This window comes from Carcharodon carcharias, chromosome 18 (genome assembly GCF_017639515.1).
Source record: "Carcharodon carcharias isolate sCarCar2 chromosome 18, sCarCar2.pri, whole genome shotgun sequence".
NCBI classification, from domain to species: Eukaryota; Metazoa; Chordata; class Chondrichthyes; order Lamniformes; family Lamnidae; genus Carcharodon; species Carcharodon carcharias.
In genome coordinates this window covers 34,857,853-34,872,666 of record NC_054484.1, presented here as the reverse complement: position 1 = coordinate 34,872,666, position 14,814 = coordinate 34,857,853, and the positions used below count along the sequence as shown (strand labels likewise).

The 14,814-nt window shown below is 40.0% G+C and overlaps 1 protein-coding gene across 5 annotated transcripts in view; it reads right to left on the bottom strand.

The window, feature by feature from the left end:
* Positions 1–982: 982 nt before the first annotated feature.
* The window catches only part of cmss1 (cms1 ribosomal small subunit homolog), a 330,534-nt gene continuing 316,702 nt past the window's right edge, over positions 983–14,814 (bottom strand). For all 5 annotated transcript variants that reach the window (XM_041211440.1, XM_041211443.1, XM_041211442.1 and 2 more), the window contains 8 exons: positions 13,226–13,303; positions 11,889–12,015; positions 11,501–11,560; positions 9,902–10,004; positions 7,772–7,832; positions 6,402–6,489; positions 2,751–2,839; positions 983–1,198 (listed from right to left, as the gene is read on the bottom strand). In XM_041211440.1, the coding sequence (XP_041067374.1) occupies positions 1,115–1,198; positions 2,751–2,839; positions 6,402–6,489; positions 7,772–7,832; positions 9,902–10,004; positions 11,501–11,560; positions 11,889–12,015; positions 13,226–13,303 (690 nt within the window). In that variant the 3' untranslated portion in view covers positions 983–1,114. The remainder of the gene's footprint in view (positions 1,199–2,750; positions 2,840–6,401; positions 6,490–7,771; positions 7,833–9,901; positions 10,005–11,500; positions 11,561–11,888; positions 12,016–13,225; positions 13,304–14,814) is intronic.

Below are 14,814 nucleotides of genomic sequence, written 5' to 3'. Positions count from 1 at the left end.
TTTTTCCTTTTTATGGATGGCACAGACACGATGGGCTGAATGACCGCTTTCTGCACCATAGCTTTTTTATGGTTCTACAAAATCTTATAACATTTTTAAAAGCGATAATTAAAAAATATTGGAAATTGCATTATCCCTTATAAATATTAATGGAAAGATATTTATCAGGATGCGTGCTCTAAATGGCAAATCGTATTGCTTCAGATTGTAGAGAAGCTCCAGATCTAGATATGGGAAAATAATCTGGTTAAATTTAGATAGTTTTATCTTCATTCTGACTTCTTTCTACTTTCTCTAGAGACAGTATCACATGGTCATGTTGCAGCACATTACATCATGTTTCACCATGTTATATGTCAATGGACTGGTATTCCAGAGACCCAGGGTAATGCTCTGGGGACCCGGGTTCGAATCTTACCATGGCAGATGGGGGAATTTGGATTCAATAAAAACCTGGAATTAAAAGTTTAATGATGACCATAACAAAAGAAAACATTGTCGATTGTCAGAAAAACCCATCTGGTTCACTAAACCTTCCTTTAGAGAAGGAAATCTGCTGTCCTTACCTGGTCTGGCCTATATGTGACTTCAGACCCACAGCAATGTGGTTGACTCTTAAACGGCCTCTGAAATGATCTAGCAAGCCACTCAGTTCAAGGGTAATTAGGGACGGGCAATAAATGCTGGTCTAACCAGTGATGCCCACATTCCATGAACGAATTAAAAAAAAGTTAAGACAAGAAAAATGATCTTAGTTATTATGGTATTAAAAATGCAGTTGAAATAACATTTGTGTATTTATATTTGTCTAAGTCTTGTTCATTTTGATTTACTTGTTCACATATATCCATCTCACTTGCTATACTTGAAGTATATTGAAAAAACATTCTGTCTCACTATCCGTACTCACAAATAAAGGCTTGAAGATAAAACCAAATGCACTGCTACAAAGTGTAAAAAGGCTATAAAATCAGACAAGCTATTAAGAATGTTATCTATTTTATTAAATTCAGGATTAAGCATGCAATTTAAAATAATTAAATGCCATACTGTCTGCTCCTAAATAGGTGGAAGCAAACAAACAAGGTTAATCTTTGGCAGGAAATAATTGGTATTAGAAGAGGCCCAGTTTCACAGATCCACTTTTACAGGCCGGTATGAGACTTGTTTCCAGCAGTTTCAGTGTTTCCTGTTTCACCTAAAATATACAGAATATGACTTAGCTCTAAATTATATAGAGAGTATTAGCTTCTAATCTTATACAAAAATATCAGTAAGATACAAATAATGATCAGCTATATGCAGACAATGACTAGCTCATTTAATATATTAAAGAACAATTGACTGGTCTAATATATACGGTGAATGATCAGTTTAAGTTATACAAGTATGTGTGCGCATATATTATATATATATATATATATATATATATAGAGAGAGAGAGAGAGAGAGAGAGAGATATCTCTATGAAGAGCATGATTACCTCATAATGCATATGGGGAATGATTGGCTCAAAAAATCAATATGTACCATATATATGAAGCTTACATTAGCTAAATATTAAGAGCATTATCTCAGTTTTTGAAATCTAACCCAGTTGCTCCTGAGCAGTTTTATTATGTCAGAAAGTTGCTGAGCAAAGCTTTGACTTAGAAAACAAATGCTAGAAACTTCAGTCAACCCATTCCTCCACCTGACTTAGTTTTCTTAACTTAACTTAAAAAAAAGCCTAAAACAAAAACAGAATTACCTGGAAAAACTCAGCAGGTCTGGCAGCATCGGCGGAGAAGAAAAGAGTTGACGTTTCGAGTCCTCATTCTTTCTTGGACTCGAACGCAAGTTCTGTCGAAGGGTCATGAGGACTCGAAACGTCAACTCTTTTCTTCTCCGCCGATGCTGCCAGACCTGCTGAGTTTTTCCAGGTAATTCTGTTTTTGTTTTGGATTTCCAGCATCTGCAGTTTTTTTGTTTTTAAAAAAAAGCCTCTCTGGCAAGTATCTATCCCCCACCCACACACACAAACCAGGATCCATTTCAAACCTATTGGTTCTGAGATGATGCTTGGGCTTGTGGGGCAAATGTTTTGATCAGCAACTACTTCTCCTAAATTGTCAGGAGCGGTATTGTGATTTATAAACTTATAAGAGATTTTCAGCTTCACTGCCTGGATGGTAATTTGGCAGAGCAAGCTGCTCGCTCATTGTAGAACATGCCCAATTTTCATTCCATTGCATAAAAAATGACTAGTTAACTCAATGGAGCATTTCCTTTACAAAATAATCTGCATTAAAATGACTTTAAAGTCAGCTTGGTGATTCATTGTAAAGACTTTTAAACTTAACAAGTTAGTAAGATACACCATATTCTTCTTGTAACAAATCTTGGGCATCTCAATTTAGTTCTATTTGCCATGAATAGATTCATCAGCTGCAGTAAAATATAAAACAAATCATGATTTGGGACATCATGAATCAGTTGTGCTTGTTGCATAATTATTTCTACAGCAGTAAATTGTCCCAGATGTTAAATTATGTTTGAGATCTACTTACAGTTATAATATGACTAACTTCTTCAAGCAAATTATAGACCACTCGCTGGAATTGGATCTAATTCATCCACAGTCCATACACAATGACATACGAATGTAATACTTGCATTAAATTGGAAGATGTTAGATAATATAAATGCTGCAGGCAGGTATTTCATTCACACATATGCCTGTTCATGGGTAGTTTGTAAGTCATAAATACCTCTGGAATATCCATTAATCTTCTAAACTTCTGATCATGCCAATTCCAATCAAGAATTATATATTTCAGTGACTGCAGGCTGAGTCCATCTGGACAACAGGAAAGAGTTAACATTCACAATCATTAGTCATGATTGTCATTCCTTCAGTATTGAACTGCTAGTTGTAAGTAATTTTGAGCAAATTAATTTTAATATACTTGCCCCTTATGTAAGTTTGCAGTTCCTGTCTCTTATATCATGAATGGAGAAGGCTATCCTGAACCCCACCACCCCCCTCCCCATTTCCATTTATAATGTCACTGCAGTGGAATACTGTGCTGTATTGTCAGGAGGAGTGAAGTATACAAAGGGCCAGATTTTCATGGAGGAACTAGGAAGGTCAGGTTTAGACTCGTCTCTTTTAAAATGGCCCCCACACTACCATATGTTTACTCCGGGGAGGCAGCGGCTGGATAGAGTTGGGCCCACCACATGTGGAGGCGACCACGGAGGCGGGCGAGTGCCAAGGCAGGCTGATTAGAAGGCTGACCTCAGGTTTCGGAAACTTTGCTCTAGTTGTATTAAAGGCTGTTAGGTCCTGTAACCCCCACCCCTCACAACACCCCATATTTTATCCATGGTTCCAATGCCCCTTCATACAGTCCTATGCTTTTTTCATTCTCCCTGCATCCTCCATGTCCATTCACCCAGTATGCAGTATGTACAGAACCAGTGATCCATATAGCAAGGGCAAATGTTTGAAATGCTCATAAAAAACACCAAGAACACCCAAAAAAATCCCCTTTGGAAAATAACAGCTGCTCTTACAAGGGTCAATCAGACATAGTCATTTGTTGGATCAATAACAGAAGCTTTACCCCAATTCACATTTTTAAACTTGCCCAAATGAACATACTGACATTGAAACACCACATAAAAAAAAAAGTTTATTATAACCTCATAAAGATGGCAATAAGTCAAAGCGGACACTCTCCATCAAACTCTCTAAACAGACCCCCTACTGAGCTGATTCCATTAGTGACTGTCTGGTCATCTTCTGTTGATATAGTTGTCAGGTGGCCTCATTATGGACTCCATGAAAATTGTGACGAGGCTATGAGATGCCTATCCCTGCAGTGGAGATGGCCAAGTTGTGAGTGCAGGGTTACAAACCACACCCTTATCCTGTGCTGGCAAAAACTGCCGGAAATGGGAATGGAGGTGAGAATCCCAGAATTAAGTCCCATCTGACATTTTTAAAGGCCTCCAGAGTTGGTCCTGTTCCGCAAAAATCTGGGCTAAAGTATCTGATTCCAGATTCTCTCTAACCAGCAATTCTGAAATGCACAAACTTGTTACAAGGGATGAATGAGACACAAATACAATAAATGCTCTTTATAACCTTCTGGGGCTTGGAGAAATGTAGTTGCATCTGTTTCCCCTTTAAACTAAAATCTATCGTAGAATGTGCGTATAATGACAACAATTCAGTTTACGTTGAATTAAATTATATGTTTTATTTTCAGTTTAAGGTATCTTGAATTAAATTATATGTTTAATTTTTCAGGTTAAGGTATAATTCTATAGGAATAGGCCAGACTGTGTGCATAGTTTTGACAGACTGGAATATAGACATGACTTAATTTTGCCTTGTCTATTTCATGCTTCAATTTTGTCTGGCACAATACCCAAGCCTTGGTTTCTAAATCTAAGATGTGCAAAAACAAACAGCAACAGGATTGCAGGTTAAACATTAGGTGTGTCAATGTTTCTTCATCTGCATTGGAGGCACAAAACATGTAAGCCTGAAGATATAAAATTTAACTCCCTAAACTTTAACAGTGACATTCTCCTCTTCTAACCACTGAAGTTCATAATGGCACTCTTCACCCTTAAATCAAGCTGGCACTCTTCTTGCTTTCAATCTCAGTTCAAGCTGGTGCCCAGCTTCCACGCTCCTCAAAACTACTACATTTCTTATCCTCCATCTTTTGTTCAAGATGGAACCCTTTCCCCTCACTTCCAGTTTACTCTGGCACTCTCCTACCCCACTCCTCATTGGTTAATGGTAGCATTCTCCAAAATCCCCATCCTAAAACATAACTCTCATTTCTGCCCCATTCTACCTTTTCATCCCCATCAGTTAATGGTAGCATTCTCCATTCTCCTAGACCCAAATGCATAGTTCCCCTTCCTTCAGCATCATTCTCACTTCCACTGAGACCTCCCACAAGTGCCATCCATTTCCCTCTTCCCTTTCTGTTCATTCGTTTTCCTCTCCCCTTCCCACTCCTGCACTCTCATCTTATTTCCTTCTTCATTGCCAACCATTCCTTCACCTTTTATTGGCCATTCAGTTGTTCCCCCTTCCTTCAGACCGTTCCTATCTCAGTGAACCAATTCAGAGGACAATGTCTCCTCAATGCCTTTCCTGGTGTTAATGGCTGTGAATCTTTCCTCTGTATACTGTAGGTGGGAATTCTTGCAAGAACAAGAATGCAGCAGCATGAGGCCCAGGAGACTTTCTGCCTGAACCTGACTGAAACTGCTAACTGGGTAGCAGCATTAGCATAATATCAGTCAGCGGGTGAGTGCTCAAATTCACAGGGTGGGGATTTCAGACAAGCCTGGGACTTTGGGCCTTGGACCTCATTATCATGTAGCTGGTGGGAACTACTTCATGTGCAAATTTTCAGTGAAGTGATTGGGCAAGATTGCTGGGGTATGGAGGGACAATTGGCTGGGCCTTGGAACGTGACTGGAGGGCTCCAGTTGGGCTTCGGGAAAGAAGATCATGAAAATCTAGATAATTGTTGGAGTAGGTTGGGAGTGCCATTGGCAGAGATGGAGAGGGGCTGGGTACTAGGGGGTCATGGCCAGGGTTGGGGCTTGGGGTGCCTGGAGGGGTTGGAGTCAGGAGAGAGGTTGAACATTTCTAGACTGAGAGCAGAGGTAAGTACTGTAGTAAGTACTTAGCTTATTTTTTAATTCCGTGCTATTTAGCATTGGTTTACCCGGAAGCAATCAGCCCTGGTGCTGGCTGCCTCAGGCGTACACCATAGATGCAAAAGGGAGCAGAAGCAGTCTTTAGGCCTCTGATTTGCATATGTTAATACTGTAGTTTATTGATCACTTTGGTGTGGGCAAAATTGCTTCTTGGTTGGCCTTGATCAAAATGACATCCAGCACAATCCGCTCCAGAATTGTTGGTGTGTGGAGACTATATTGGCCACAAAATGGGAGCTCTGGTGCCAAAGAAACCAGCGCCACGGAGCCAAACATCTATCCCTCAATGTGGAGCCTGGAGGAACACTCCTACTTCTCCAGGTCCAACAAGTAATGGTCAAAAAAAACCTAACCTCTCCAGGCACTGACACTTGTTTCTGCTTGGTTGGTCTGTTGGAAAAGCCCAAAGTCAACACTTGGGACTGATCTGCATATTTAAAGAATTAGTCTACTGATTTCTGGTGGGTGTTCTTCTCACCTGCTCAGAAGAGCAGGTTAAAATCGCAGCCGGAGGGATCAGTGTTAGACATTGGCACACGGCCGATTTTAACTGTAACGCACACTGGATGAGAAGTGTTAAGCATATACAAAATAATCAGTGAGGAACTCTCTGAATAAACTTAAGGAGTAAAAACAAACCCATTTAAACAATATAGGATTTATACCTTGGTCTATCAGGTTTCTAATGCGTGCTGGTGTTCCGACACCAAGATGTATGACCCCCTTGGCAAGCCATTTTATCTGCTCTTCTACCTGGATGAGAAAGGGAATACGATGAGATACTCTAATAAATTGTAACATTACAAAACAGATACAGATTATAACAATCCAGACAGACGCATAATTCAAAATATCTTGTTTTACTGATCAAGGAAGAAGTGATATGCCACATTGAAGGGTGTGTATGGAGATAAAGGGGAGGGGGAAGGGCTGGGAGTGCTTTCCCACCACCCACACCCCCAACCCAAATTCTTCACGAAAATAATTCCTGATCTTCTTGGCTTCACATAAATAAATGTAACAAAATATTAACTTTTGAGGACTGCTTGTCAGGATGCTATAGGTTCAGAAAAACTGAATAGAGCGCATGTGGTGTTAAACTTCTGACAGCCAGTTGGTGAAGGAGGCCAGAAGTTAATCTTTACTCAGTTTAGATTTATTCACAAAGTGAAACGTTATCAGTGTATAGCTCCTAACCTTACTCTTTTTACGTTCTCAAGTAATGTATGTCCTCCACCTGTTTATCCTCACCTTTCATTTAAACAATTACCACATGACACATACTCTACACAACTGATAAGCAATTTCCATCATGCATCATTTCCCTGATAAGTTAGTACAATGTCCATTTAAGGCAGGTGCCCTGGACTTCTGTCGGTCTTTGGCTTCCAATTTTGCAGCTAACACACTTACGGGTAGGAACAAAAATTGGTCCCCCAAGCCTATTTTTGCCCAATCTTGAGAAAGGCCAGTTTCTCTCCCATGTGTCAAGTAAATTCTTCACACTATTTTCTCATTAAATTAGTTATTAGCTGCTTCTCTGAAAAGGTGGAAAAAGTTCATTCAGGGTGAATATTTTCTAAATTCTCCCTGACCGCTGGTAGATTTACTTTCGTGTGTCTGGAGGATTCTGCAACATTTATTTCAGAGGCACTTGCACAATCCAACATTAACTTTTCAAATTGAACATAGAGCTGAATCAAATGTAGGCTGAAAGCATTACATTTTGCTCAGTCACCTTGTTCATTGCTGGCTGATTGGAATTGGCAAAACAGTTTGTTATCATGTGCTCGTTTATGCAAGGGTTGTAATGAAGGAAATGTTTATGCTGGTAAAGTTCTATTACATTTTGTTCAAAAATAAGAGTGAGCTTCTTTCATTCATGCCCTTTAGAAGCACATGAAATAGTTGCTGCCAGATTATTTCACCATTTCACGGTCAGTCCATCAAATAAAGTAAAATGAACCCTCATGATCATCTATCACCTATTAAAAGTTAGCTGAAATAATGCAATTCTAATGAGATTCGTGCTTACCTTTATATGCTTTGCAAATAATTTTAGAGTCTTACAGTCACCTTTAAAAGCTGTAATCAGTCTGCCAAAACAAATGAGATACACTGTAGTCATGGACTGTTTACTTTAAATGGGTTAAAGCCTGCATTTAAAAAGCTCAGAGAGAAATGTTAGCTGTGCAGGAGCAGAAATGGGTGGAAGGTATACCACATGTTATTAAAATAGGGAACTTTGCACTTTGTGAAGTTAACATTCTTTCGATCCATACAATTTGCTTTTTCCTTTCCTCCAGTTTACTCCCATTACCAATACTTCCAAAAACTTCCAGCTCCTCCTGGAGTTTAGATCCTTGGTTGGTTGTGATCTATCTATGTGAAAGAGCCTCACGTCAGAATGTGGAATGTAAAAGTTGAATATCCGCTGACCGTGAGGGTCTACAGTCTGCCAGTCTAGTCTAATTATCTTTACTGATTTTGGCAAAGATATAAGTACCTCAGCAGAATGAAAAGTAAGGCAACTGGTAAGAGTACTAGGGCCAGGAAAGTCGAGTTGTGCCCAAAATGTGAGTAAAATGAGTGGATGACAGCACTATACTCAGACTTCAGGCCCGAGCAAAAAGCAACTTTATACCTCATTTAAATGCCACCAGCAATTGCAGGCACCAAATAGGAAATTAAGTTAAAGTTAGTCAGGTTAACTCATTCAAAGCAATGAATAAAGATCCAGGTTTGGGTTCAGAGAAAGTTCAGTCTGCTTATGGAAAATGCCATCATGCCATGAAGTGATGGAGGAAGAAAACCCAAAAAAGTGATAGCCAGCAAGTATAATTTTGCATGGAAGTGCAAAAGAAGTTAAATGCAATACAGTAATGATGGTATTACACTTCAAAAAAATAATTACAGCAGTAGTCCATGTCCAAATGCAGCAAGACCTGGACAACATTCCAGGACTGACAAGTGGCAAGTGACATTTGCGCCATACAAGGGCCAGGCAATGACCATCTCCAAACAAGAGTGAATCCAACTATCATTCCTTCACATTCAATGGTATTACCATCGCTGAATCCCCCACTATCAACATTCTGGGGGCTACCATTGACCAGGAACTGAACTGGACTAGACATATAAATACTATGGCTACAAGAGCAGGTCAGAGGCTAGGAATCCTGCAACGAGTAACTCAGCTCCTGATTTCTCAAAGCCTGTCCACCATCTCCAAGGCACAAGTCAGGAGTGTGATGGAATACACTTGCCTGGATGAGTGCAGCTTCAACAACTATCAAGAAGCTTGATAGCATCCAGGACAAAGCAGCCCATTTGATTGGCACCCTATCCACAAACATTCACTCCCTCCACCATCGACACATTGTTGGAACAGTGTGTATCATCTACAAGATGCACTGTAAGAAGTCACCAAGGTGCCTTAGACAGCACCTTCCAAACCCACAACTGCCACCATTTAGAAGGACATGGGCAGCAGACACATGGGAACACCACCACGTGCAAATTTCCCTCCAAGCCACTCATCATCCTGACTTGGATATATATCGCCGTTCCTTCACTGTCGTTGGCTCAAAATCCTGGAAGTCCCTCCCTAACAGCACTGTAGGTGTACCTATACCACATGGACTACAGCAATTCAAACGCAATTAGGGATGGGCAATAAATGTTGATCTAGCCAGCGACACCCACATCCCTTGAATGAATAAACAAAAGTAAAAATGTTTCCAGGTGTAATTTTGGAAAAACTTCACTCAGTGGTTGCAAACTTGCCTCTGAGCCAAAAGACTCAAGCTCCACTCCAGGAATGTGATATATATTTCAGACTGGCATTTCTGTGCAGTACTGCAAAGTGCTGCATTGTTGCAGATGCCCACTTTTGGATGAGACATTAAACTGAGGCCACAGCTTCCTGTTTAGTGGACATTGAATATCCCATGACACTACTTGAAGCGAGGAGACTGTACTCTTGGTGACTTTACTAAGTTTTATTCCTCACTCAACTGATTACTAGTTATTACTATTTGTGGAACCTTGTTAACTGCAAACTAGTTGCTGCATTTGCTTACAATAACAATTTATCACACATCAAAAAACAAAATGTTCGAGAGATACTTTCGATGTCCAGAGGTCGTGAAAGTTCTTCCTTTACCTGATCATTTCCAAGGCTCGGAGGGCGGAGCTGCATATTATCAACATCAGCACAGACTTGTTCTTGGTGTGGTTCTTACACAACTTCACCCATTTGGGACAAACTGTAGACAGACATACACCACTTCAACAATCATTTTAAATAGGTGACATTTGGTATATATATCAAATCTATACTGTATGGAAAAAAAATTTAAAACTGGTCAAAAGTTTGTTAAATTCACAATAAATACCTATCAACTCAAGTACAAAACCATTAAAAAAACTAAAATAAACAAAAATTGAGATGAAAAAAAATCTAAAAATGCACACTTTGACTCATTATTTGTCAGGTTTTTACACTCAAATCCAGTTATAATGTTAAAGATATTGATTAGATTATTGTTTAATTTTCAAAATTCAAGCAAATAAAAATCTAAAACATTTAGCATTTAAAAAGTGTCCTTAGTAGCCTTCAAACGAGCTGCATATTTCAGTCATGTGGTAAGTCTGCATATACTTAATGCAGTGCATTTCCAAAATTCAATAACAGAAATACAGAAATAAATGACTCTCCAGAAGATTCTAATAAATATTTAGTTTGTCATAGTGATACTAAATTTAAGGAAAGGTCAGGATTGACTTATATTAAAAGATGACTGAATCTGAATCTTTATCTATCTTTTAAAGAGCATTATTCTACATAAGTCCACAATTTTCCTCTCTAGCATAAAATTTCACAAAATACAATATTCACCTGAAACTGGGCAACATTAAACATATAAATAATACTGTGAAGGATTTCTTATTTTTGCGAAGACTGTAGTAAAAGAATGATGCGTGACCAATATAAAATCATAGCAAATTGGTCCAATTTTGTCAGATTAGGCTGTGCCTATGCTACAGCTACTGAGCTGAGACCATTGTATGACAGCTGCAACCTTCATTAAACTGAAGAATGACCTCAGTCTGATTGCCATCAAGAGAATAAACAACGGATCTTTTGATGCTTGTGCGGCATTCTGCTCCCTCACAATTTCAACATTGGGAGGACACAGGTGGGAGTATCTGCTTGGGCCTAACATTAAATAATTCCAAAAGGAACTTTTAAAACTGTCCAGGGGATCTAGAAGCAAAAATGCTCCTGCCTGGACATTTTAAAATATGGCTTTACACTCGGCTGCATCTATACTGCAACTCACATGATCTTGAGTGCTGTGCAATAGTTTTGTATTGCTTGGCTTTTGTGCAGCCAGGAATAGATCAGTGCTGGGAACTTGAGATTTACTGTCACTTTTCACATCACCCATGAAACTGCTGTTCTTTGTCAGAATGTGTAGGAGAAGTGCACCCTTTGTTATTCCTTTATCTGCACTAAATAGATTTTAGCTAATATATATGAGGGCTATTGTGAAATAAATAATCAAATTTAATCTTTCTTCAGACAAAGCTTGTGGTATAACGTGGACTGACTTATTGTTACATGACCCCCGAGCAAGTGCTGGCAAATGGGATTAGGTAGGTAGGTGAGGTGTTTCTCACGTGTCGGTGCAGACTCAATGGGCCGAAGGGCCTCTTCTGCACTGTGATTCTGTGACAGTGCTGTATGTAAGCCACTTACCTTGCTTCAGGTAAGAGGACAGGGTATGCGTGAGGTCATTGCTCTGAAGAAAACAGGAATCTGAAAAAAAACAAATAAAACTATGACTATCGAAACAAATAGGGATTTTCTTCATATGGCATAAACTGGTTTAAAATTTTTAATTAAACTGACAACGTTTTTATTTAAATTGCATTCATATCTCAACAATCTAACTAATGATATTTCATATTTTCCGTGGCTAAAATTATGAAGTAGAATCAGGAGAATATACTACATTCACAGAGCATTTCAAATATATCTTGACTGGGCTAAAAACAGTAAGATCTCCTTTTTGTTTAAAGAGAAATAATACTGCAATCCTCAATGAACACAACTCAGTGTATACTTGAGAAAACAAGTTCCATACCTGGCAGTTTCAGTTGCTCGAGTTCTATGACAGACCGTTCACTTTTGAAGTGTTGGGCAATTATATTCTGCAAATCAGCAGGGGCAGCAGGTTTTGGTGCAGAAGTCATTAGAATGTCAGTAATCTTCTATATTTACAAATAAAAGAGGTCAAGATTAATAAGTTTAGAGCAGACATTTGGTAGCAAAATGAAAATACACACCGAATATAACAATCATCCTGAAATCACTAGTTTGGCAACAAAGCTATTATAGTGTTTGCCTCACAAAGACATGGTTACAAGCCACAAAGTCACTTTGAACCTTCCTGTCAGCATTAGAAAAGAGTTATTTAAGTTCATGGCTGGGCAGATCCATGAATATACTTACCTTGGAACTGTCTAATTGCTTAATTATTAAGGAAAATAAAATCAGCTCGCCCTGCTGTAGCAACACTGCCAGATACAAAGAGTGAGAAAGGTGAAAAATTTGAGGAAGGACATTTTGGAAAGAGAATAGATTCAGTAGAAATTGTGCAGGTTTGTAGCAGGAACCAAAATGATGAATTAGGTCTTCCTGATATTCAGTTCAAGTAATTTTAATGCATTCATGACTGGACTTTCAGCAGGCAGTCTGACAGCAGGGAGGTGGCCTTGAGGTCAGTGGAATTATTGGAAAGGTAGAGTTGCAGATGCTGTAACTGAGGGGCAGCATAGACAAAATATAGACAAAAAAGAGGAGGGGACAATGATCATACCCTTGGAGGACTCCAAAGGTGACTTATAAGAGTAGGAAGAGAACAGGCTGCATTTGGGTTGGTAGAAGTTGAACCATGCAAGAGCAGTCCCATGAAGCTGGAAAATAGAAGAAAGGTAATGGAAGAGAATGGCATGGTTGACAGCACAAAGAAATCAAACCGGATTAACACACCCTAATCACAGTCTTAAAAGGTGTAATTTGTGACTTGGCCAGGGTGGTTCTGGTTTTGATGCTGTGAGCAGGGATGGAATTCATACAATGAGTTTTGAGATACAAGCAGGGAGCTGGGGAACAATGGCGTGTTTGATGAACTGAGCGAAAAAAGATTACAAATAGGGCAGTGGATGGAGGATTGCACAGATGGATCTTTTGAACATATTCATGATGATGTAACTTTAAATGGAAGAGAAATGACACCCAAAGAAGTCATGAACAATATTGGTAAGCATGGCTGATTGGAAGGGTAGTAGAGATATCAGGGATTATGTAAATTGAGGATTGAGTAAGTAGGAGATGGGTATCAGGGAATCTTATTTCATCTATAAATATTTGCCTTGATTCAATTTTCATCATCTTTTTGTTCTGCTTAGAGACAGTTACCTTTCTTCGGCTCTTCTTCTTTGGTGAACTAGCTTCAGGTTCCTTCTCCACTTCTGTGTCTATGAAAGAATCTGTTTGCTGCAGAGTGAAATTAAATATAATGACTAGATGGTCAACAATTTCCTGCACAAGGTAAAGATTCATGTGAGTGCTGTCAGTGGGAAATGCCTCTGAATATCAAAAAGCCGTAACTTGCTCACAGAGTCATCTGAATGGATGCCTACATTTGAAAATGATCTCAACCTTAATGATATTGTGGGCTGGATTTTACGGGGGGTGGGGGGGTGCAGTGGGAGGCATGGCCCCACCTGCTCCTCACCACCCCCCCCCCCAACAACCACCCAGCTAACGAAGAAAATCATGGTGGAGAGAGCCTGCCCATGATCCCAATTTATTGCTGGGAGCAGTGCTAATTGCTTTAAGGTGAGACTTTGGCCCCTTTCTTACAAGGAAGTCCTGCCTTAGATAGCTGCCAGCCAATCAGATTGGTTGGCAGGTCTGCAGTCCTAGCAGCTCCACTGGTAGTCACTGCTGGCACTACAAGCAATCCCCAAAGCTGAGGGGCCTGGACTGACAGGTAAGTCTGACGTTGGGGGGTCATGGCAGGGAGCGTGGATGGTGATGGTAGCGAGACGGGGTTTTGGTTGGGGGGGGGGGGCGCGAGGAGGTGGTGGTGGTGGTGCAGGTTAAAAGGCCGTGGAAAAGATAAAGGGGGAATTACTTTGAGTGGGCTTGCCTCCATTGGGCCCATGTGGTCCCCAGGGGAGGTTTCCCCTTCCTTGCCTAACACTGCAGCTAAACCTGCTGGACTTCCCACATGGCGTGGGCCTCCCTGGCATGGGTAAAATACTGGCAGTGGTGCGATGAGGCCCTATAGTGGTCATTAATAGGCCCAAGGGCCAGTGGGCCTCAAGACGCCTCACTTACCCTGCTGATATATTTCAGTCAGGTTGGAGGTGGGGGGGGGGTGGGTGTGTGTGTGTGTGTGTGTGTGTGTGTGTGTGTCAGGTGGGTCGGGGGTGGGGGGGAGGGAGACCACGTGTAGGATTTTACGTGCCCCCATCTGCCTTCAAATCTGCTGGCGGGGGTGTAAAATGCATCTGTAAAATGTCCGTAACTGTTTTTTTCAGATTACAGAAGTATTCTTTTGTATATGATTCTTTGAACAGTTAACAGAATATTGTTCATTTATAGATCCTGAGTTGTATCATTTCCCATTGTATCATTCAACCACTGTCACTACATTTGGGTGACAATTTTTGTCTGATTATTATTTAACCTCTGTCAATAGTGCTCTATGAATGCTGCTCGAAGGCAAAAACCTATGAACGCTGAGAATCTGAGATAAACACACTAAATGCTGGAAATAGACAACAGATCTGGCAGCATCTGTGGAGAGAGAAGCAGATTTAACATTTCAGATCGTAACCTTTCATGAAACTTTATCTCTGTTTCTCTCTCCACAGGTGCTACCAGACCTGCTGTGTATTTCCAGTATTTTCTGTGTTCATCCTCTAACATCCTATGACTATTAGATGCTGTGCTCAAAAAAGTATTCTGCAACATGGTGTATTAGTCTCAATTTAACT